Source organism: Lissotriton vulgaris, chromosome 2_1 (assembly GCF_964263255.1).
Source record: "Lissotriton vulgaris chromosome 2_1, aLisVul1.2, whole genome shotgun sequence".
NCBI lineage: Eukaryota > Metazoa > Chordata > Amphibia > Caudata > Salamandridae > Lissotriton > Lissotriton vulgaris.
This window is the reverse complement of record NC_141687.1, coordinates 1,032,029,289-1,032,053,965: the sequence shown is the minus strand read 5'-3', so window position 1 is coordinate 1,032,053,965 and position 24,677 is coordinate 1,032,029,289. Positions and strand designations below refer to the sequence as shown.

General features: G+C 41.8%; 1 protein-coding gene across 1 annotated transcript in view; it reads right to left on the bottom strand.

The window, feature by feature from the left end:
- CCDC148 (coiled-coil domain containing 148) overlaps positions 1-24,677 on the bottom strand; it is a 1,056,272-nt gene that overhangs the window by 82,086 nt on the left and 949,509 nt on the right. Inside the window, exon 13 of the mRNA XM_086956667.1 lies at positions 1,008-1,125. Within this exon, the coding sequence (XP_086812793.1) occupies positions 1,008-1,125 (118 nt within the window). The remainder of the gene's footprint in view (positions 1-1,007; positions 1,126-24,677) is intronic.

Below are 24,677 nucleotides of genomic sequence, written 5' to 3'. Positions count from 1 at the left end.
AGTGGTGAAGCTCTGTAGTTGGGGGCGTTACAATGTGGATGAAATTCATATTCAAAGAAACCCGATAAATATACCATTAACTTTTCAGATTTCAATATAATTGTGGAGGCCGAGTGTTTTAACATCTGTCAAAAGAACACAGAGATGCCAATATAGGATCATGTTATATATTTTTGAGATTTCATGTTTCCCTTCGGGCGTCTAGCTTGAAAAAAGTGTTTTGTACAAGAGGGAAATGACTGGTATTGGAATGAATCTGTGCAGCATGGTTTGGGGCTGTCATTATAATGATGTCCATGACAGCTGCTTGCAATATAAAGTGGTGGGGCAGCACTGGGGTAATAATAAATAAATAAAAAGCACTTACCTGCCGCTGATGCTGCCAGCCGCCTCTGTGCTCCTCTGCCACACAGCACAGGCTCTCAGGCTCCCCCACCCAATCTAGTCGCTGCTCTCACGCTGTTACCACGTATGAGAGAAGTGCCGGGTTTGGCCTGGGAGGGCTGGTTTGATGCTCCCTCAGGCACCCTAATCACCACCTGGCTGTGCAACACAGCGGGGTTGGAGAAATATAAGTACACATGTCTGCTTTGCCATTCTAAAATGGCTGACCAAAGCAACATGCACATGTACAGTGCCCACCACTTCTCCTCCCTGTCGTGACCCAGGCCCCTCCGACCTAGACTGTCATCGGCTCAGTCAGTAAGTGAAAAATAAAAATTGTTATTATCATTTTATTTCTCATTTGCTGGCTCTCAGTGGGGCGATGCTCCTCCACCATTACGAAGGAGCCACCCACTGAATGATTCCCCCATTATTTGACAGGGACCCATAAAGTATTTTTCATAAGACGCAGGTGCCAGTGAAACATTTTTCATATTTCACCGGCTCATTTGAAATGTGCCTTTTTATGCCACTGCACCTAAAGCTGTAGAGAGAGAAAGGGAGAGAAAGAGAAAGTTATTTAACTCTATGATTGCAAGCATTCAAAAATTAAAAGCAAGCACCTGTTGTCTGAGAGCATCAAGACGTCTTTGTCTTTGTTCCTCCTCGTGAGCTTCTTGAAGAGCCATTTCTTTTTTCTCCTGGAGGCGTTTCTCCAAACACTCTTGTCTAAATATAACCCTGTAAAAAGGTTAAATATGTCAAGGTAAATATTTCTCACATTACCAAAAACCAAACCATAATCCCTCCAAAAACTGATCAGCACAAAACAAGTGGGTGCCTAAGCCTTACACAGGTTCTTTGTTCTCCTTTTTGTCTGCAGAGATAATCAATGTGTAAGCTTTCCATTATTACTTGTTGATTAATTGTTTCATGTTACAAAAAACAATTGCAGGTGCAAGTATCTGGTCTTATTAATATAAACCTGATAGAATGGCAGAGATAAGGTACATTTTCTAGGTAGCTGATTTTTTAATCTTCAAAACTTGGCTCTTGCCCTGTTGTTGACATGAGACCAACATTGTGTAATTCTGTACACACCACTATAAGCATTACTCCTAAAACATTAACACGGATTAGCTATTTACTCAGAGTAGAGTACCAATAACCTCAGCTGTACTCCAACTTGCCTCCTACTCCCAATACCATCAAGCAAGTACCTGGAGGAAAGTAGAGAAGAAGATGGAAACAGTGCTAACTGATCTTAGCGTCTCCCCATACCCGTCTCTAGGATTGTCATAAAGGACCAAATGAGAAATAGGAAACCAACCTGAGACCCCCCAAATGCAACTAGTGTTACTCGTAATGATAGCAGCAGTGGGAAAGAGGCAGCAGGCGCAGACCAGACACCCTGTAACTTCCACCAACTAGAAATCAGAATAATTGTCAACTTGGCAATACTATTTTTGCTGACAATTGAGTGCTGAATGAACTGCTGATGTTTTGGTATTAGTGGAAAATGGCAATTATGAGTGTGCCCTCTAGGAAAGCACAATGAATTGTGCTAGCTGGGACCAATTTGTGGGGTTTCTTTAGAATCTTTTCATAGGCATATTAGAGAAATGAATTTGTGTGAAGTCATGGACCACATTACTTCAGAGGTCAATTCAGAAGAGGCAGCTACTCTTACTCTAGCCATGAAGAGGTTCTTTTGGAGCCTTTTAACTCCCGGCAGACTACCAAACCCCTCTCAGCCCTGCCTTAGGTGGGGGAAAGGAATCTTGAGTCCTCTGTGAAGTCAACATCTCCAGCTCTATAAGCCTGTCTGAAGGGAGTGGTATGATGGCAGTCACACGTAAGACAATCAATGTATAGGACTTTTAGGTCCCCTCATCAGGGATCACACTTACATGGGGGATTTCATTTTAGCAACTAACGCTTTTAGGTCAACAGGGAAGGCAAACTCAACTAATGTAGTACCTCAAGCCTTGAATCAGAACGTTGTCTGCTGGTAAAGGCTCCATAAGGGAGCCCACATTTGAAACAACCAACTATAGTCCTGCATGACTATCATACTCTCACATTGAACAATTTTTTAATTTTTTCATTTGCCCTTCCCTCGGGTTTATCAATTTAAAAATATCGTTGACAAGAAAATTGTTTATTGTGGCAAGTAATATAGGGGCCCATTAGGATGGCCGGCGGATTGCCCCCTCCAAAGTCCGCCCGTCATCCTCATGGGGGGCCATAGTTTTTAATGATGTTTTTAATACCATTTTCAAAAATACAGTGGTTAAAAATATTGTTTTTTTAATTATTTGAAAGTGCTTTGGTTGATATATTATTTTTAGGTCGTAGCAGGTTGTTGGGTTTATAGTTGGATGGGTGGGAAGTTAAGTAGTTATTAATAATTATGAATAATGTAATATATTTTATTTAATTATAATAATGATATTTATTGTGTAATATTGATTTATTTTTGTTACATGTTATTTGCGGGCTGTTAGATTTGTAGGAGTATAGGGGGTGAAGTTCAGCAATAGTTCATTAACAATTAATTGTTAATTATTTCATTGATTTAAATTATGTAATTTATGGAATACTTATTTATTTTACTTATATTTTAGTTGCAGCCTGCTAGGTTTGTAGAGGTCAGTGGTGGGAAGTTTATTGAGCAATCAATAATTAATGTTAATGTAATTGTAGATAATTATCTAATTAATCCTTTATTAAGTAAAATATGGAATACTGATTTATTTTAATGATATTTGAGTTGCTGGATTTTAGGTTTGTAGGGATATAGGGTGGGGAGTTAATTAATTAGTTAATTATTAAATATAATTTGCAAATAAATTACTTGATTGAATTTTAAATATTTAAATTATGTAATGCTTATTTATTTAAAATATATTTTAGTTGCGGGCTGCTAAGTTTGAAGGGGTCCATGTTGGAAACTAATTAAGTAATAATTAATTAACAATTAATTATCAATTGAAAGTTAATTATTTATTTGGTTTAAAATATGTAAATTATGGAATAGTTCTTTTTTAAGTGATATTTTAGATGCTGGCTACTAGGTTTGTGTTGGTATAGAGTGTAACGTTTATTAATGAATAAATAACAATCATTTAATAATTGATCAATATTTTACTGAATAGTAATTATGTAAATTGATTAATAGAAAAAAATGATTACATATATTTATTTGCGTTAATAGGTTTGCATTATGAGTTCAATGTTTTATATGTTTATATGTAATGTGTTTCAAGTGAAGTACTTTCCCTACTCTTGTTTAGACAGCAGAAATATTCAAATGAATCTCTCTGCAATTCAACACTTTCCCTACTGTTGTGCTAACTGGAGTGGTAATAGTAAATTTCACCCCTCCAAAGTCCAACACTTTTCCTACTGCTGTACAGATTGGAGTAGGAATAGTAAATTTTACCCTTTCTAAGTCCAACATTTCCCTAAAGTTGCACTCTTTGGGGCCAACATTTTCACTACCATCGCATAAACTAGAGTAGGAATAGTATGTTGAATATTTGTGGACTCCAACAGTTTTCATAATGTTGGTTAAATAGAGTTCATAGCATTTATATTTTACATTAACTGATTTTATTTTAAAATGTATTTTAATGTTTATAGTATTTTTGTAAATGTGATCTTGGGAATTTTCAATGTTTCATTTTTTATTTATTGTCTATATTAATTAATATATTTTTTCTTATTCAAATGTTTTGATTTTTCCATATTGTATGTATGATATATATATATATATATATATATTCACTGAAAAAACCATAGGTTTAACACCAGTTATAGTTAGCTGGAAATTTTACTGATATAAAACCATTGAAATTCCCACGTTATAGTTAGATGGACTCACTATAACTTGCGCGTGCAATGCACTGCTGATGACGTCACATATTACATCACTCATGACATGGTCAGTGACATCACTCATGACATCACTGATGACACCATCCAGTGAATGTGTGTCTTTCTGAAAAATAAATATATTTTATATATGTATATGTAAAAGTTGATGGAAGAATAAATGTTTAAATAAGTGTCTAAATGGATGATTTTTTTTAAAAAATTGATTGGTTAACTGGCTTATTAAGTGTATCTTAGTGAATACATATATTAGTGAGTAATGTTTAAATATTTAAATATATGTATTAGTGTTTCACTTTGTTTATAAGTGGCTGCATGGGTTGGTGAGTAGCTACATGTGTAGGTATATGGGTTATTAGATGTTTTTTTAGTATCAGTATGAGTGTTTGTATGGTTTGGTGGGGGTATTACTTATCACATAGATGCATGAATGACTGACTCTCTCTTTGTGTGTGTTTTGAAGACAGCATATGTGCAGGACTGTATGGGTGGATGAGTGTGTATATGTGTGTGTTACTGCGTGAATGACTGTCTCACTAGTGTCTTTATCAGTAACTACATATGTTTTAATCTAGTATATGTGAATATTGATGTATATAAGTGAGTATATGTGAGAGTAAGAGATTGTAAGAGTTCCTGTTTAAATAAGTATGTGTTTCTATAAGTGATTGTTTAAGAGAGTAAGTATGTGTAAGTTTCCTTAGAAGTAAGGTGGTAGTGTGTGTTTAGATGTATATGCAAATAAATGGATGTTCAATAGTTTACTTGCATGTGTGAGTATGTGTGAGAGTAACTTTTGGATGACTGTTGGTGTGTAACAGGATGTATAGGTGTATCACTACATATGATGAGTGAGTATATGTATGAGTGACTATATAGAACTGTTGGTGAATGAGTGGATGTGTATATAGATGGTGGAATTATTGAATTGGTTGTTGTAACTTTTATGTGTATCTCCATTTTTTTGAAAATGTTAATTTCTATTTTTGAATATGTGTTTCATGGGTTACATTACACTGAAAGGAGGTCTGTCACTCTGTCACAAGGATGATGTCATCAGTGATGTCATGAGTGATGTCACTGACCATGTCATGAGTGATGTAATATGTGACGTCATCAGCAGTGCATTGCATGCGCAAGTTATAGTGAGTCCATCTAACTATAACGTGGGAATTTCAATGGTTTTGTATCAGTAAAATTTCCAGCTAACTATAACTGGTGTTAAACCTATGGTTTTTTCAGTGAATTTGATAGGTTTTTTAAATGCTAATTCCTAACTATAACTGGTGTGAAACCTATGGTTTTTTCAGTGAATTTCATAGGTTTTTTAAATGCTAATTCCTTTGTATATCGAGTTTCTAACCTTTTTTTTTTTTTTTACAATTTGCTGTTTTTTTTTAAGTATTCATTTTTTTTATATAATTTTTTTCTTTTGCGCTCTGGGTGCGCGCTCCGGGAAGCTTTCAGCTAAGCTCTCCGGTAAGCTTTTCCGTGAGCTCACCTGAAAGCGCACCCAGAGCGCTACTGTCGTTCGTGAAAAAAAATATGAATGAAAAGTTAATAATAATGCAAAACATTTCGTACCATACAAATAAAATTAGTTTTTTTTAATAAGGAAAATGATTATGCATTTCTGTAAAAGTTTGATGACGTCACTTCGGCGCGCAACGTAAGTGCCCTCGGAAGCGCCTACGTTTGCGGCGCGTAAACGCACGCAAAAGCGCCTACGATCGCACCACGTTTGCGCCCCGGAAGCGCCTACGATCGCGCTGCGTAAACGCACCCGGAAGTGCTCCGGAGCGCGCAGCGTAAACGCGTCGGGTCATGTGACCCTAAAATAACACTTTTCATTGGTTGCTAACAGTTTTTTTTACAATGAATGAAATCCCCACCCATTTCCTTCACTTCTTCTTTCACTTTTGTGACTGAAAGACCTGCCTTTTTGCTCTTGCATATTTCTTGGTTAATCATGGCTGCAAGACCATCCAGCAGTGAAGATGAGCCTGAATTCATCGATGAAGAGCCTCCTCAACCAAAGGTGAAAGAGCATTTCATATGGAAATTTTTTAAGTTTCCAGCAGACCAGAAAAAGGTGAATGCACCAAAAGTGGAGTGCAGGATCTGCAAACAGGTCCTGTCACGGGGTAACCCCCAAAAAAAGTACTCTTTTGGGAACTTTACCATGATCCGACATGTGGAGAGGAGGCACCCCCAGAATTTTGCCCGGGAAAGTGTCAGGGCTCTGGCACAAGAGGTTCCCAGAGATGGGGCCTCTACATCAACCGGAGGAGCAACTTCTTCTGGGAGAGGGCAATCGCAGGAGCAGGTGCCAAACATACAACCTGCATTTAACCATGGGGTCGTCAGATGCAGATACTGCAATCAACTCCTCACCTATGGGGAGCAAAGTGTCCTGCTCATGGTTCGAGCATTGGAGAACCATCGCTGCCCTTCCCACCCCTAATTTTTTTGTTTTCTTTTTGCTCCTGTTGAGCAGTTTCCATTCCCTGTTTTTGTTCCTGTTCAGTTAAAAGAAGAAAACCAAAAGTTCTTTTCAGAACTACCTCCAATTCTCATCAAAGAGCTATATTCTTAAAAAAATGAAGAGTAAGTGAAATATAGTGCATTGATAATTGAAAGGAGAATGAGTAAGAAAGAACAGAAAGGTATGAGAGGTGAAAGGAAGTGAAGTAGGAGGAATGAAAGAAGGTGAGTGTTAGAAAAGAAAGTTATGACACAGTGAATAAACTAGAGGCCTCATTTCTGAAAAGTGACGCATCGCTACGTGAAAACAGCGATGCGTCACTTTTCTGGACGCACTCCTTATGACATTCCAGATATGTCATATTTAATATATGACTAATCAATTCGCAAGGAGTTACAGATATGTCAGTATTTCTGACGTATCTGTAAACACAAAAGTAACGCATTGCTGGAGTGCGTCACAAAAGTGACGCAACTCCAGTAATGTGTCCTTTCACATGGAAAAAGCACCATGTGAAAGGTTTGCTGTGAAGCAGGCGCAAGATTTTGACGCAACAGCATCCTAAAAGTGACGCACTGCGTCATTATTACCAAGCTTTTTGCGGGGGAACACCCCCTCTGCATGCATTATACCTGACGCTATTTTTAAAAAGTGACGCATCTAGGTACATGGGTCACTTTTTAAAACTCTGCGCCACATTATATCTGCATCAGGTATAATGTATGCAGAGGGGGCAATCCCTCGCAAAAAGCTTGGTAATAACGACGTACTGAAATCTATGAGATTTCTCTGCGTCACTTTTAGGATGCTGTTGCGTCAAAATCTTGCGCCTGCCTCGCGTCACTTTCATGTTTACAGATATGTCAGAAATACTGACGTATCTGTAACTCCTTGCAACATGATTCGTCATACATTAAATATGACACATCTGGAATGTCATCAGGAGTGCGCACAGAAAAGTGACGCATCGCACCAGCAGTGTAAAAAAATGTGCCTCGTTGCACTATATTTAAAGGACGCAACAGCATCCTAAAAGTGACGCAGTGAAATCTCAAAGATTTCACTGCGTCGCTATTACAAAGCTTTTTGCGGGGGAACACCCCCTCTGCATGCATTATACCTCACGCAGATCTAATGTGGCGCTTGATTTTAAAAAGTGACCCATCTACCTAGATACGTCACTTTTTAAATATAACGCAACGAGGCGCATTTTTTTACACCACTGGTGCGATGCGTCACTTTTCTGTGCGCACTCCTTATGACATTCCAAGTAACGCATTGCTGGAGTGCGTCACAAAAGTAACGCAACTCCAGTAATGTGTCCTTTCACATGGAAAAAGCACCATGTGAAAGGTCTTGCGTCAGTCTAACACCTGCTGTAAAGCAGGCGCAAGATTTTGACGCAACAGCATCCTAAAAGTGACGCAGTGAAATCTCAAAGATTTCACTGCGTCGCTATTACAAAGCTTTTTGCGGGAGAACACCCCCTCTGCATGCATTATACCTGACGCTATTTTTAAAAAGTGACACATCTAGGTACATGGGTCACTTTTTAAAACTCTGCACCACATTATATCTGCGTCAGGTATAATGTATGCAGAGGGGGCATTCCCCCGCAAAAAGCTTGGTAATAACGACGTACTGAAATCTATGAGATTTCTCTGCGTCACTTTTAGGATGCTGTTGCGTCAAAATCTTGCGCCTGCCTCGCGTCACTTTTATGTTTACAGATATGTCAGAAATACTGATGTATCTGTAACTCCTTGCAACATGATTCATCATACATTAAATATGACACATCTGGAATGTCATAAGGAGTGCGCACAGAAAAGTGACGCATCGCACCAGCAGTGTAAAAAAATGTGCCTCGTTGCACTATATTTAAAAAGTGACGCATCTAGATAGATGCGTCACTTTTTAAATATTGCGTAACAATGCGCATTTTTTTACACCGCTGGTGCGTCACAAAAATTGACGCACAGGCGGCGCAAAACTGGCAGCGCAAGGCCTTCATAAATATGGTCCTGGATTTTCCCCGTGCTTCGCCGGTGCGCGTACCATGCGCTTCCCCCGCGCAAAACGAAAAAAAAAAAAAAATGTAATGCCCCGCAGGACCCTATTTTAGCCCCCACATCAAACCTAGGGGGTCAGAGGGGGTCTACTCTTCCCCCTTATGGTCATTTGCCCCTTTTTTTTTCAAACCCCTTGTGTCTCGATTTTACCGAGACACAAGATGGCAGCCGCTCCAGACTGTTTAGAATGTTTACAGACATCCAAGAGCCAATCAGCTTCCTGCGCGCAAGTCGCGTGTCGCGCCTGGAGCGCACTCCGGTGCGCGCACCGGAGAGCGCCTATAGATATATATATTTTTTTGAACCTAAATTACTCAAAATCCACTGCAGCACATATCTTGAGACATAGCAAAGGCACATCGGGCTACCAGTCCCTTCAATTTTGCCAAGTTTGCTGGAAATCCATTCAGCCGTTCGGGCTAAAAGTGAAATCGACCGCCCTATGGAAATTAACATGGGGAAAACGCGTTTTGGGACCCCCCTTTTATCTCGGCCCCCGCTTGACGTATCCCCCCCAAACTTTCAAGGAAGGACCGGAGCTCGACGAGGCCATTTTCAGGAAATTTTCAGGCAGATTCGTCAACCGGTGCCAAAGTTATTCCAAATAGAATTTTGAGATTTAACATTGAAAAAAATCCTAACTATAACTACCTACTGGCGACCGCCAGTAGGTAATATATATATATATATATATATATATATATATATATATATATATATATATATATATATATATATATATATATATATATATATATATATATATATATATATATATATATATATACACACACACATCTATATGTATATAGATGTATATATATATATATATATGCATATATTGTAACAATGCATATAAATATTTATTTTACATTATAATAATCTTAATGTTTTACATTCATTAGTATGAAAATATATGGATATTTATTTTCATATTACTAAATGTAACATATAAAGAAATATTTTTCATTAATTATATGTACATATATGCATTCACAGTATTGTATTTAAAAATAAAAATATTAAGTTACACTATATATATATATATATATATATATATATATATAGATGTAGATATAGATATAGATATATATGAATATGTAGATATATTAATATAACCTTATATATGGGTTTGTGTGCTTATATAAGTATATATAGTGGAGAAGTGTGGCTCACTGGTTAGAGGAGGCAGACCTGGAAGCAGAGGTCAGCCCGGGACCAGGGTTCAATTCCCGGCTCGGCGGGGTCTTGAGTCCTAAAATGTCCATGGACTCGACAATTCTCGCTCTGGTGCCTACTCGATTCACGGGTTCACACTCTGCGACTCTGGGCAATAGCTTGGTTAATCTCCACAACGGCCCCTCGCGGCGGGATGCCTGGCTTTCACCTTGCAGATACCCTGCCGGGGTTATCTCACAGGGGAATACCAGGACGGGTTCCCTAAGCAAGCGCTTAGAAACCGGTTGGTGATTTGCGCTATATAAATTCCTGTACATTTATATAATAGTATTAAATATTAGTGAAATGTTTTTAATTGACATCATAATGAAATTATATATTCAAATATCTGACATTTACTACTTGAAAATCTAATTATATATTTTAAATGTCTATATGTTTGTTTATTTTGGCCGATATTAGCGTCAACAACACAAAAATTCTGATATTTTTGTACTTACCATTATAAGCATGGAATCACAAAATTGTGGTAAACAATATTTGTCACACAATATTTTTGTCAACGATAGTGTTTATCACGATATTGTGTCGGTGAGTCATTCCACTGGTATCTACCACTAGGCCAGACAAGGCCTCAACACTTCCAACCTTGATAACTCAGACCTGGAAATTGGCATTATTGTTCCCATTGCTCGCTCAGCTGTTACATTCCTGTGGCCTTTCTTTAATGTCCTAAACTGATAATATCCTAATGGTACTTAGGCTGGATAGCAATCTAGGTCTAGCTCAGACACATTTATGTGTGTGCTTCTCTTATGTTGTGACATAAATGAGGGCAAATGCTCTCAAATTTAATGCGGACTAAACTAAGATAATGATTGTGGGTAGCCCACTTCCATTTTGACCTAGGTTCTTCTCCTATTCTTTCTGGCTTATAAAATCTCAGGTGGTCTTCATGGATCCTAACTTTTCCATTGTGATATAAGTTTATAATGTCTCTTCTAAATGTTTCTTTTCATTTGCATGATCCATATGGTGATCTAGCTACTTGCTCTGGACTGCCATAAACATAACTTTCTCTGTCTCAGTCTTTCCTAACACCTCTTGACACAGCATCAGATTGTTAGGAACATCGCTGCCACCCTATCCTAACTATTCCTCTGCTTGCTCCTATTTACCCCCATCAGGTCAGTCTTCACTGGCTTTGGATAGAGAAAAGAGGCATTTATGAGGATTTATGCTTTTGTCATACAGCCTATCATTCGTATGAACCTATGTATCTCCAGAACTGCATTTATGATCTGAGAGGGGGAATTTGATAATGATCACCAAAATGTTTGAGCCCAGAGTGGTCACCCGTACCTTTTCCTATCTTACCCCAAAATATAGGACCCAGCTTCTGTTAATTTAAAATAACCAATCCAATTTCTAGCTCTTCTGTAAACAGCCTATAGCGATGTTGTTTCCACTTACTTAGTTTCTTACATGCCAGATTTCACCTTTTCTACTTCAGCGCCGGTAAATCCCTAAAGGTAACAACATGCATTACCGAGTCCCAATATATCTATCAATTAGATGTTTAGCTTACTTGTTTGAAAAATACTACCGGCAATATTGCACACAAGGTCCTTATTTAACTGGCAGAGGAACACGCTTTTCAACTGGGATTTCACGAAAGGAAACTATTTATCATGCACAGCAGGATGACTCAGAAATTTACATTATGATAGCGGACATCTGAGGCCATATTACATACCATGCCCTGGGGGTCGCTACGGGTGTGGACACCTGTTTTTTAGTCCCCCGTGGTACTGTTGTGTTTCAGAAGGATCTGCAGATCCTTGTGCAAACACTTGTGCTGCCCTTTCATTAATACAGTTCGCACCAGAGCATATGTGTCTCAAGAAGGTGTTTTCTCATTTGCATGGGCATGTGGCCACATGCAAATGAGCAAAACACTTTGCCTCTACGCCCATCCCGTATTATGGATGTGGATGCAGAGATAATGTAATGGAATGGAATGTATGTGGTCTTGCAAAGCGCACTGCTGCCCTGAGGCGTCGTGGCGCTGTAGACCGCTCGGGAACCCGTCCTGGCTATCCCTGTGAGATGGTCCCTTACTGGGTATCTCCAGGGTGAAACCAGGCATCCCCGGCATATGTGGGGGGCCGTTGTGGAGATGAGGCAAGCTAATGCCCAGAGTTGCCGAGTGTAATCCCTGGTTAGAGTAGGCACCGAGGCGAGAATTATCGAGTCCGCTCACCCTGGTCCTCGACCCTGCCGCGTCCGGAATTGAACCCTGGTCCCGGGCCGTTCTCTGCTTTCGGGTCTGCCGCCTCTAACCAGTGAGCCACACCACTCTACATAAAGTAGCCTTCAGTAGGCACCCTGACTATGTGCCACAAAAAATGGTGCAAAGTCAATGTGCCCCTGAGGGCAGCCCTCTGAAAGGGGAATGCAAGTCCCATCAACCCCCCCCGACATCCCAGTGCAGGTGGGTGCAATCTCTCACAGCACCCGCCTGCAGGAGGATCTCTATACAACCTTTAAAGTGCACGCAGGTGCCTAATGCTCGGAGAAAGGAGAGGTTACTTGAAGAAGCTTCTCTGTATTCCAATAAAGCAATGCCTTAGGATCAATGTGAGTTTGTGGCTGATCTGGGGCCAGCACATTGATGGGAATAGGGCACACTGCCCCTGATTTCAACCAGTGGCGGCTCCTCCGCAATCCGCAATGGCAGAGGAGCATCGCCCCACTAGCTCAGAGCTAGCAGCTGAGAAATAAAACAATATTTTATTATAATTTTATTTTTCAGCTTCTGGCGGAACCAGCGTGTGTAGGGAGGGGTGGGGCCTGGCCTTGGGAAGGAGGAGTATGTGCATGAGTGTTTAGCCGGCCATCTTAGGCCGGCCAAACAGGCATGCACAGTTAGGTTTCCCCAACCTAGCTGTACAGCACTGCAGGGTTGCATCCATAGCACAGACTCCCTGTGCCTGAGTGAGCGTTAGATCAGCCTGCTCAGGCCAATCCCCACGCTGCTCTCATGCTATGGGTAATAGCTTGAGAGCAGCATAGGAATTGCACACGGAGTCTCAGATGCTGTCCCAGGGTCTGCTAGAACCGGGAAGCAGAGGAACACCGAGGTGCAAGGTGGCCGGCAGCTTAAGGTAAGTCTTTTTTTATATTACCCTCAAGCGCTCCCCCTCCTGTCCACCACTTATTGTTTGTGTCGGCTGCCGCTGTTTTCACCTGGTGCACCAGTATGAAGCTGTGCCACGGCACACACAGAGAGGGAGCATCCTATCTGTTATACAGCCACTGGTGTGAACTGCAAGTCGCAAGGTTGAATCTTGATGTAGACAACTCATCCTTACATCCTTATGAGTTTGATAAATTGGGTAACAGTGATACCTGTCATTTACTGTGCTTAGTAAAAATGTTAAGCATTGCATAATAATGTTACTATTGACATTATTATTTTGTTGCAGTGGTTGTTGTTATTATTATTGTTATCATTGTCATTATTATGATTAAATAATACTGGGCAACCATCACACTCTAATGCCAGTACATCAGTGTTTCAGATTGGTGGCCTGATAATCAGATCCAACAGCACAATACTCAGCTTTTTCATTACATTTGCGTTCATTTATAGTTCCTCCGTGCCATCGGCGTGCATGGCATCAAGCATTTACCTCTGCCTTCAAGGAGCACGCTTTGGTGGTCCTAATGTCTCCTTCTACCCTGGACTCTCGAGTTCCCAAGCTATGCTCACATGTTTTTAAAAAATGAGGCCCACACCGCAAGACAGAATACCCCTCTGTACCTGGGACAATCTTGGAGTTGGTTTTCCAACTAATGCGATAATTCATCATTCTAGACAGGACAACTGATTCACACAGACAGCAGTTCTCCATTACCAAGGTTTATAAACAAAGCTTGTCTCTTTATAATTAAGTTTGGGGTTCCCATCAGGAAGGGCTAAAAACTCCTTATCTGACCAGTCCCAGCTATTGTGGGCATTCTCTTTCACAGCAGTGCAGATTGCCAAGTCAAAAGAGGCTGAATTTGGAGAACGTTCTAACGCCAGGCATGTTCTTAATTTCAGGCCTCCTAACTTCAACTTCCTGTCAATGTGCCCTCTAAGCTGGTTGGTTACATTAAAATTCAAATGGACCATGTCACCTGGGAAACAGAGCTGTGGAAGCCACTCTACTGGAAGACCATCATTTGGTAATATTAGCACTTTTATTACTCCTTCTCTTAGAGAGCTGCCTGCTGGGAAGTATGCAGGTACTGTGCTTAAAGTATGGCATTATCTTACACATAACGCTGGACTTAGGAAAGTTTATTGGCAGTGGGCGGAAATATTTAACAATGTTATTAAATGTCTTCAATCAGTTTTTGGGAAAAAGGCATAAAATGCCCAACTGGGTACAGATTTCAAGTATAGAAAAGCCTATATGCTTAAACTGGTTTGGGTACAAGCCGCCACCATGATGTTATTGATGCAATTTATAATTTAAAAGCAGAATGATAGTAGGCCATTGTGTGTACCATGATAGGAGAGCAGCAAGGAGACTGGCCATGGTACTGGGTAGAAATGTCACATATGTGCCCAATGCCCCCCTGAGAAGATGTATTGGCACTATAAATGTTAACTGCATGTAAACACCAATAACTTGATTTTGACTTTTAGTTCATCTTTTGAAATGCAGGAGGACTTTAATTTTTTTAAAAAATATTTCACACTTACACCACTTCTTCATTAAGGGCATTAACTGTTATACCATATAACTACATGTACACTTCTTGTGATCTTCTGTTCACATTGTTCAAATAAGTATTAGTGAATTTGTTTTGGGAGGGTGGGGGTCCCATTTCGTTACAGATGGACACATTCATTTTTGTTAGGCATAGGGAGATTAAGTGATTTGCCCAAAATCACAGGATGCTGAGCGTCGGCTCCGAGACTCGAATCAGATTCCCCAGCGCCGAGGTCAACCGCTTTAGCCATTAGGCCACATCCTCTCCCAATTAAGGGGTCCATTACGATGGCGGGCAGACAAAGCTTTGTCCGCCCGCCACTGTAACGGTACGGGACCGACCGCCAGAAGTGCGACGGTCCCGCCATGGCAATCAGAATGCCACTGCCATGGTGGTGGTGGCATCCTGCATATATTGCATTGTGGCGGGCGGTGCTGTAAGCAGCACCCGCCACAATGCAATATATGCATGTTGTGCATTGGCATGCACAACGTGACAGGCCCCGCGTGGTGCCTGCCACCTTGTCCATGCCAATGTTGGGGGGAACCATAGGTACCCCCCAAGTGCAGCCTCTCATGCCCTCCACCCCCCTGGGGGCTCGGAACGGGCCCCCGAAGCAAAATCCGCATGCCTTTCCAAGGCGGAGTTTCCGCCATGGAAAGGCATTGAAAAAGCCACATACTAATATGGATGGCAGTGCCTGCAAGGCACCCCCACCATGTTAAGGGCCTTTTCCGCCCAGTCGGGAATCTGACCGGCGGAAAAGCAGCAGATGGTCTTTCTGTCCGCCGCAGTGCCCCATGCCATACAAATATGGCAGGAGTGATACGGGGCCATATGGTGGGTGGATCGCCACCACCGGGCCGGCGGTGACTACATCCTGCCCAGCAGTGGCGATCCGCCCGTCATGCTCATGGGTCCCTAAGTGACAGGCACTACCTCCTAGGACACGTGAAACAACTATAGTTACCAGTGGTTAGATTTACAATGAGTCACAGATGTGCAAAGTTGTACCGCCTCTAAAAGACACATTTAGCTAATTTACATCCAACTGTCTGAAGAGTCACACCTTTCAATAGTGCTGACTGACTTATAAATAGTGCTTCAAAAGCGCCATGTACATGTATTCATAACCAATACAGAACTTTAACATAAACAAAAAGGTGATATGTTTCTAAATTTTTATTGCAACATTATTATGTAGTCTAAGCCCATTACATTTCAAATTCCTGTTTATCTATTTTGTATTTATCACTTAAATGCAAATAGTCCAATTTGCCATCTATTATTCAACAAGGCATTGTTATTTAATTGTATCCGACGTGATTTAGCCATTCAAAGCGTCAAATACATAAAACATGGAATTCATTATCTAAAGGAATAGATAACATTCTAAACCGGATTAAAACGAAATTCTACTGCTTTTATATTCATAAACTAACAGTTTTCAACCTGCCTTCATCTATTTTCCCTTATTGCCACCTCCTCTATTCAATTTGATATTTGTAATGCCTAAAAGTGATAAAAGGCTTCAATAGCTCTTCTTAGTAAGAGATATTTTTTCTCATTCCACATAAACTTCATGAATCTTGACTCTGCTTTATCAAAGACATTTCTCAGAACATACATATAAGGACAGTATAATCATTTTTAGAAAGATGATCCTGGCGATTAAAGCCAAATGAATATTCTGACTTTGGTTGAGGAGTTTGCATATTCATGCCTCGTTGTGATATAATTGTTGTAATTGTGCAGATATTCCATGTTCTCGCAGATGACCATGTCAAGGTATCTAACATTAGTAGAATTGACTAGGCTGTCGATAAGTTGGCATAAATATGTTTACTTTGTTGGTAGTTCCATGCTCTACGAAGGGTTCGATGTTCATCCCTGAATATGCCAGTTTTGCCAGTAGCTCAGTCTGTAGAGTGAACCGCTACGATGAGAGCCTTCCCCGGTTCCACAGTGCATGAATATTTATGCATGAGCCTCAATTGGCCATAGATGAGTTGAAATGAGTTGGATGCAGTCGCAGCCGCAAGAGGGGTGATGAATTAGTTATTTAATTTTCCCTCGTGGTCGTCTCTCGAAACCCCCCCTCACCTCGCCCCACCGCTCTTACCTGCAGCGGCCGCGGCTGGTTGGATGGTTAGGAGAATTGACCGTAGGAATCTTTGCTCTCCCAGGACTGCCTCCAGACGCGCCAACAAACCTGATCAGATTACATTTCTGCATTCATGAATAGAACAGATCTTCAACAGCAGTCACATCCATTGCTGCAAGGAGCTGGTTGACATTTATGGACATCAAGTGACTCCCTAGTAAAACCTTGCTTGTCTTCAGAGAATATGCTTTGGCTTACTTTGTCTAACGTAGTTGCTAGAATCTTGGTTAAGCGTCCACTACCAGTGATAGTAAAAACAGTGTAGTCTGTAAAACGGCCACACACCTGGGATTTTTATTTATTTACATTTTTGGGAGGGAGGGAGGGAGGTCGTTCAAAATGACTCCACTTCAGCTTCTGAAGTAGGGTTTCTGTATAAGCATAAAAGAGTTATCTATATTTGTGTAGAGTTCAGTCTATCAGGCTCAGGGGTTGTGAAATATTATTGTCCACTGACAGATGTTGCTATTTCAGTTTCAGCTGCTTGTGTCTGAGTTTTAAACTACGTCACCTGTTCCTGGAGATAGTTACATTTGTGACCTTTTATATTATAGGTCATATTGTTTGGCATTATTTTGATTTCTTCTTCAAGTATGTATTTTGGAATAACATACGAATTCAAATACCTATAATTTCCTGGAGATCTACTGCTCGTGAGTTTAAAGTGCTAGCAATTTCCTACAATGCTCTCCACATTCTAATTCCTCTGATTGTAATCACGCCAGGTGTTTGCCTGCGTTACGTAAATACAAGATTCACAAAATGCAATCTCTCGCTGCTCTCGCTGATGGCACCGTTAATTTGTAGATCACTTCTAATTCGAGTGTTTGCCTCATGCTCGTTTTGCAGGTTAAACAATGCTTTTCAAAGTGTTAACATTCTGGATTTCTCGTTTTCGAAGAAGCATTGAGTGGGGTGTAATTATGAACCGGATAAGAGCTTTGTACGTGTTCCAAATGAGTGCAGGTGTAGAGGAGACACCGGGGTACCCAGCAAAATATATTCAGCTATTCAGAATCACAATACTCGCTTGCATGCTTATTTTTAAGAATTCTCTGAGCGCTATAACCGAGCAGACATACTTTAGACGTGCAGAAAAGCACTGCACGAGGCTCTACGAGTCAAGGAATTCGAAGTTGTATTGGCCCAAACAATGCTTAGAAGTCTTTTATAACTTAGTTTCTTGTAAGTGATGCATTTTTGGTGGGAATGGTTTTCAATGCTTGCGGTCCTAGATTCAAGAATGATAGATTGTACTATTGGTGATTCCATGGGGCTGATTCACAAAAGCATTTCTGAGAACAAGACGTAGAACTACTACATGAGTACTCTTTTACATAGTCTTACATTCCATAGTGAATTGGCCCCGAAATGTCAAACTCCCTACTAGTAAAAGTGTGAACAGAGAATAGTGTTTTCTATTGCACAAATTGGATATGAATATTTCCTGAATATTCCAATTTTAGAATTTTTTTGGGGGGGGGCAACTCACAAAAGCGTGTAAGAGTAAGTTAATGAGTACTACAGGAGCTAAGCTTACTGTACATAAATGTAAAATGGTTAGCTCTTGCTTATATTTAGCTGCTGAAGTTTACTAGTTTTATGTTGATTAATCAATCCACTTGTTAGGAAACCCCATGGGTCTGTTCATGAGCAACAACAATGCAAGATGGCAATACTGGTTTCCACCTCTAGGTGGCAGTATAAGCATAAAGCATAAAGCTATCATCAATTCTCGTTTGTCCATAAAAAAAACTTGAAGACTTTGCAAGCCTGACATTTGATCCACACGATCTTTTATTTAGACATAAATCGCACTAGTTTGCATGGGAACAGCCATAATGTATGATAATTTTACACACTGTCTTGCTATGTTACTGAAAGGTAAACTATCGAACTCAAACAACGTTGATGCCAGAGGTAAATATGTGTTCTTATTTACTTTGAATCTAGACATTCTTGTCTTTACCTAACAATAAAGCGCTTGTTTGAACCCCAACAAAGTGCGCATTGTAAAGGCAACTGATTTCACCTGATGTGTTGCCCTCAAAAACTGAATGTACTTGTTGAACGAAAAACAAATATGCATAAATGCTGTCTTCACATTAGCAACGCTGACACCATTTCAGTCGTATTTGTTTAGTGTAATTATTTGTCCCTGGAGCATTTCTAAAAATAATCCTTATTTAGGTCCCAGAACATCAGAATAAAATGCTTACATAGAAGCAAGAGCCAGCAGGTGTAGTGCAAGGATTGTCTTTCAAAACAATAAAAAGTGGAGGATTTAGGAGATTCATGCTTTCATTTGCATGCAAGCAATAGCTTCTCTCAATTACATATTTTGGACCTGCAACTATGGGAGATCGTGTTGGGTCTGGCTTAACAACGCATCTGTGTGCTGACCTACGGTTACCTTAGGCTCTAACCGGAAAAGGAAGAGTATGTCCCTCTCAACCGATGCTATTGGCTGTTTGGCGTATCACTTAGCCTCCTATAAAATCAGGCCCGGACTGGCCATAGCGGGCACCGGGTAATCCCCCGGTGCGCCGCACGGGTGGGGGTCCGTTTTTGTTACAGGGCCGTGCAAAATTGGCCCTGAAACAAATTCGGCAGAAAACCGGCCGTGGCAAAGAGCGCGGCGGTAAGCCCAATCTATTAAATGGGACTCAAGCGCAAGACCCAGTGACTTTGCCAATGCTTGTTGAACTTTACTTATAGTTCTGTGAAACATTTTGTATTTTGAAACTTTTATGAGTTTAGTGAGGCTTGGTCAAGTACTTAGTACTTATACTGGGCACTGCTGCCAGGAGTTTGGCTCATGGCCGGACTGCAAATAAAAGTGGCCCACATTTGGGAGCTCTTTGCACAACATTAATAATAATGTTAAATTAAATTATTTAACCTCATAAGTGCTGCGCCTAGTCCAACGGCCGACGGCACCACTACCTCGGGAGTGCTGCCGTCGGCCGTTGGACGTTCAAACCTCACCTGCTCAATGGAACGTTCAGCACTGGAGCTGGACGTTCCATAGCTGCTAAGGTGTTAAAATAGTTACAAATGTAAATAAATTTTTATTTATATTTGTAACTATTTTAAATCATTTAACCCCTCCCATGCTCGTGATGGAACCGTTCCGTCACGAGCCTCGGGTGGGCTGTGCTGGTGACGGAATGGTTCCGTCACGGCCCGCTCGCCGCACCTGCACGGCGCGAATTCCGTGCCTGCGCTGACGTTCTGAAATGAGGGCGGGGCTGTGACGGAACGGTTCCGTTCCGTCACGAGCCTCGGGTGGGCTGTGCTGGTGACGGAATGGTTCCGTCACGGCCCGCTCGCCGCACCTGCACGGCGCGAATTCCGTGCCTGCGCTGACGTTCTGAAATGAGGGCGGGGCTATGACGGAACCGTTCCGTCACAAGCACAACTCACCCGCAGGCCGCGACGGACCGGTTCCATCACGAGCACGGGACCGCTGCGCGGCCCGGCCTCCCCCTTAGCGCTGCGGCGGAATAGCCGCCGCAGCGAAGGGGTTAATGTAACATTATTTCCTATAGGTGTTTATTTTAAGTCTCCACTATTTCAAATAATTTAATTTAACATTACTCCCTACAGGGTTTTATATTAAGTACCTATCTCCCTTACTTTCTATGGAAAGTGATTTTCCATATGTAGTGCTGGACTTACTACTAAAGTGTAAGATACTACAAAAGTGCAGTTTGTGAATACCGAAAAAAGTAGTAAACTTACTCAAAAGTGGTAGGCACTCTTACATTTGTTAATCAGGCACCTAATATTCACCAATTGCCCTACAAATAATTACTACTGTCTCATTAAGAAGTTAGCTCCCTATAGCATCTTTAAATAAAGATGAGATTCATGCTCCAGTATTTTGAAATGTAGAACAATTCTACCATATATGTGTTATACTCCTTGGCTGCACCCCTTCCAAAAAGGTAAGATTATGAGTTTTGCGGTGCAGGAGTAGACTGCCATGCGAGCAGCCCGCTCCCACATTGTCAAATCCGTGGTTGGGCCACCCGCCAGATTATGAGTTTTCTCATGTCTGGCAGGCTGTTTTTGGAGTTCCCACAGTGTTGCCTCTGAAATTGGGTACCGCAATGGGAACGCCAAGAACAGTTCCTGCACGACATGGACTATAAAGTTCATGCCGTGCAGGAACGTGGGTGCAAGCACACAGGGGGAACATGTTGTGCCCCCCTGCATGCATCCCCATTCAAATGGGCAACAGGGGGCCCCGTAGAGCCCCCTTTGTTTCAGGACCGCTAGCCTTTTCCATGACACCGCTGGCGGTGCTGAAACTCGTAATATGCTTGGCCGTGCCACAGGGGCACCCCCAACATATTACTCAGGCCCTGACTGGCGTGCCACCACCAGGGAACGGCAGTCCCCTGGAAGCTCTGGGGTCGCCATGGCGGTCAGACTGCCCAACTTATAATGGGGCGGTCGGAACAGCGGTGCGGAGGTGACTGGACCACAACAGCCTTATCACTATGAGTCTGGCGGTCTGTGGACCGCCAGTCTCAAGATCAGGCCCAAAGTATGAAAGCCTGGTTAGATGTGGCCCAGGCAGGATGTTACAGAGATGTCATTTGTACAACAATTGAATAAAGCCACGATCTTCTTGGTAGCTTGGAAATCTGTGCGCACATCGTCAGACTGCTTAATCTTATACATAAATCTCATTCGCTTTTTTTCAAACACTTCCAGAGATTAACCTATTGCTAATATACATTTCAATCCTTGTTGCTAATACAACAATCCATGTGTTTCAAGAAAATACAAGAAGATAAGCATGAGGATGAATCTTGATTAAAATATTAATGCCCAATGCATTTCGAGACGAAGTCCCTTCTTCAGGGACCAATCAAAAGAAAAAGAAACAATTGTACAGGAGTGGTATAATCACAATTCTTAAATATAGAAACATTTATTTATATACAGCATCATTACAAACCCTTGATAGTTGTGAACATGCATGTTCAAACAACCTTACTGTGCAGTACTACACTGCCTTTACATAGACCTGCACAAAAGAGTTAAATTAGAAGAAAAAAAAGTTGTGCAAAAAAAAAGACAAATAATAACGGATTAAGTATGGGCTGAAAATCCGTTCCGTTCGCGGACTTTGCGGATTTTTGGCAAATTGGCGGTACGCGAATCGCGCGAATTTGCCCAAAAATCCGCAATTCGCAAGCTGGCGGATTTTTTTGCTTGGTCATTCTTCAAAAATACAATATCGCGCGTGCGGCATTGACTTATAGTGATTCTGAGTTCCCCAATTTGTTTTTCCTCCTGATTGCATGTGCTGCGCCATTTTGGATCTTGCGTGATCGCGCAAGAGTTTTTCGACCGCGAGCATGTAATTGTGGCCAGCCATCTTGCACAGCTAGAGTTTGACAACGCGAGTACGTCTTAAGGGCCCGCGATCACGTATCGCGGGAGTAAACAATTGCGAGCATGTAGATGCGGCGCGCAGCTGAATTCCGGAGGGAGATCTGAACAGCTCGCTTTCCCAAACTTGCAAAAATTGCAATTCTGCACAAGAAATCCACCGCAGGCCGCATAAACCTTCTGAAAATGATGATTTTGATCAGAATAACTCAGATTGACATTTGGCTGCACTTTTTGGCGCAAGGAGTCCATTTTTGAGGGGAGTGGAAGGAAGGAAGTGCCCCAGAATCTCCAACTTTCCGTTCCTGTCCAGCATGCTCCTCCCAGTGCTTTGTCCATGTCCTGGTCACTTTTTATTTGGAACTGGAGCTGGAAGGATTACTCTTTGTGGCTGCTGCTGGATATTTGTATTTGAGGACTTTTTGGACGTTGGATCACTTTTGGATTTGAGATTTTACAAGTAAGTTGGTGTTGTTTGTTTGGGGCATTGCAGTTGCTGCAACTACAATTTTAAAACTTTTTCACAACTTTAAAAAAAATATATTGTAGGTAGCCACAGTATCCAGTAGGCCCAGGGTTAATCATGGGTGCATGATACAACTGTTTCTGTGAGTGTTGTTGAACTTAAATCTCATTTATGTCATGGAATTTTAGCTCACTGTTATAACTTATATGTGGATTTTTTTTTAAATTTTGGGGTTCCTGTAAAGCCATACTAGCCAGTAGGCCCAGGGGTAGTGAGTGGTGCATGGACCAAGTCTTTCTGTGGGGTGTCTTGAATTTAAACATCTTTGAGGGCATGGATGGTATTGGATTGTGGTGATTTTTGTGTGTTTTTCGACTTTTTGGGGTGGTGTTGGGGCCTGGCCATGTGGGTAGGGGTCATTTTTTTAGGCCTGGTCCAGGCAGGGCCTGGCCATGTGGCTGGGGGTCAAGGGGCCATTTTGAAGCCAGGCAGTGTTCTCAGGCCTGCACCCAGTTTGACTTGCTTTCATCCATTACGCCCAGGGGTACTCAGTGGGGCATGAAACAACTCTCTCTGTGTGGTCTCTCTTCTATTAATGTAAACATCCATTTTTGATTAGAATTGCAATTTTTATTTTGGGTCTTTGGGTGTGTTGTAATAATAATAAATACCTAGTTGCAAATATCAATTGAAGCACGACATATGCAACATTTATTTAACTGATGTTCCTCTGGCTTTCTTTGCTTTTAGGTGCACAAGAGAACCACATCAGTCATCGTTCATCATTCATCAGTGCCAGGAAGAAGTACTGCAGCGGTGTGTGCAGCACAACATCACGTGACGTCACGTGTGGCCACAGACATCTCTGCAACTCGTGCAACTGCGGCCTGCTGTTCTGACATCTGAAGAAGATGAGCCCAAAGAAAGGTGGCCGTAGCTCCTCTACCAAGAAAGTTTCCAGTGCCACTGCCAGTAAGAAGGAGCAGAAGAAGCAAGTGGCGCCACTTACCAAGGAGACTGGTGTACCCACAGAAACTTTTTTCGGGGGAAAAAAACTACGCCTGCAGCAGCGGGGTTCGCCGGGGACCAAGCTGGGAGCAGCACCTCCGCTTCATTGGGCTCAGTGCCACCATGCCAAATTAGGTCCAAGACCATGAGTGCTGCAGAGGCAATTGCTCAATCACCATCGACCAGTGATGTTGGCTCATCACAAGAACAATGCAGGGTGTAACTCATCTGACGAGTGTTCAACAATCACAGCCGCAACGACAACCACAGGTGCAACTAGTACAAGCGCAAGTACATGCGCAAGGAGAGGTGCAAGGAGAGGCGCAACTAGAGGCGCATGGAGCGGCACAACTGCCCACAATGCTTGCTCCTCCAGAAGTAGGGGCACATCAGGAAATCGAGATTGAAGCGGAGGTATAATCCGAGGAAGCCACTCCTCCCGATGATAATCCATTGAAATCCAGATCCCCAGCAAGAAAAAGGTCGAGGGCTACTACAAGTTTTTCTTCAAGTCCCCTTCCTTCTGATGATCTTGATGTTGATTGGAAACCACCAATGCAGTCCAAGAGTGAGGCACGCCATGAGCCGACAAAGGTAGCTAAGCCTAAAAGGAAGGGTCCCGCAAGGCTTTCACTTATGGGTGATGACGACGAACAAGAAGTGGTGTATTCTGCTGCTGCTGAACAGTCTGACGACGACCCAGTCATCACAGTCATCACTCCAGCCCCAGCGGGCATGCAGCAGACAGACATTTTTACCCTATCCCGAATTGCTGCTGAGCGGGATGTGGGCGGCATGGCACTGGTACCACCACCAACGCAGTTAACTACTACACCAACAACACGA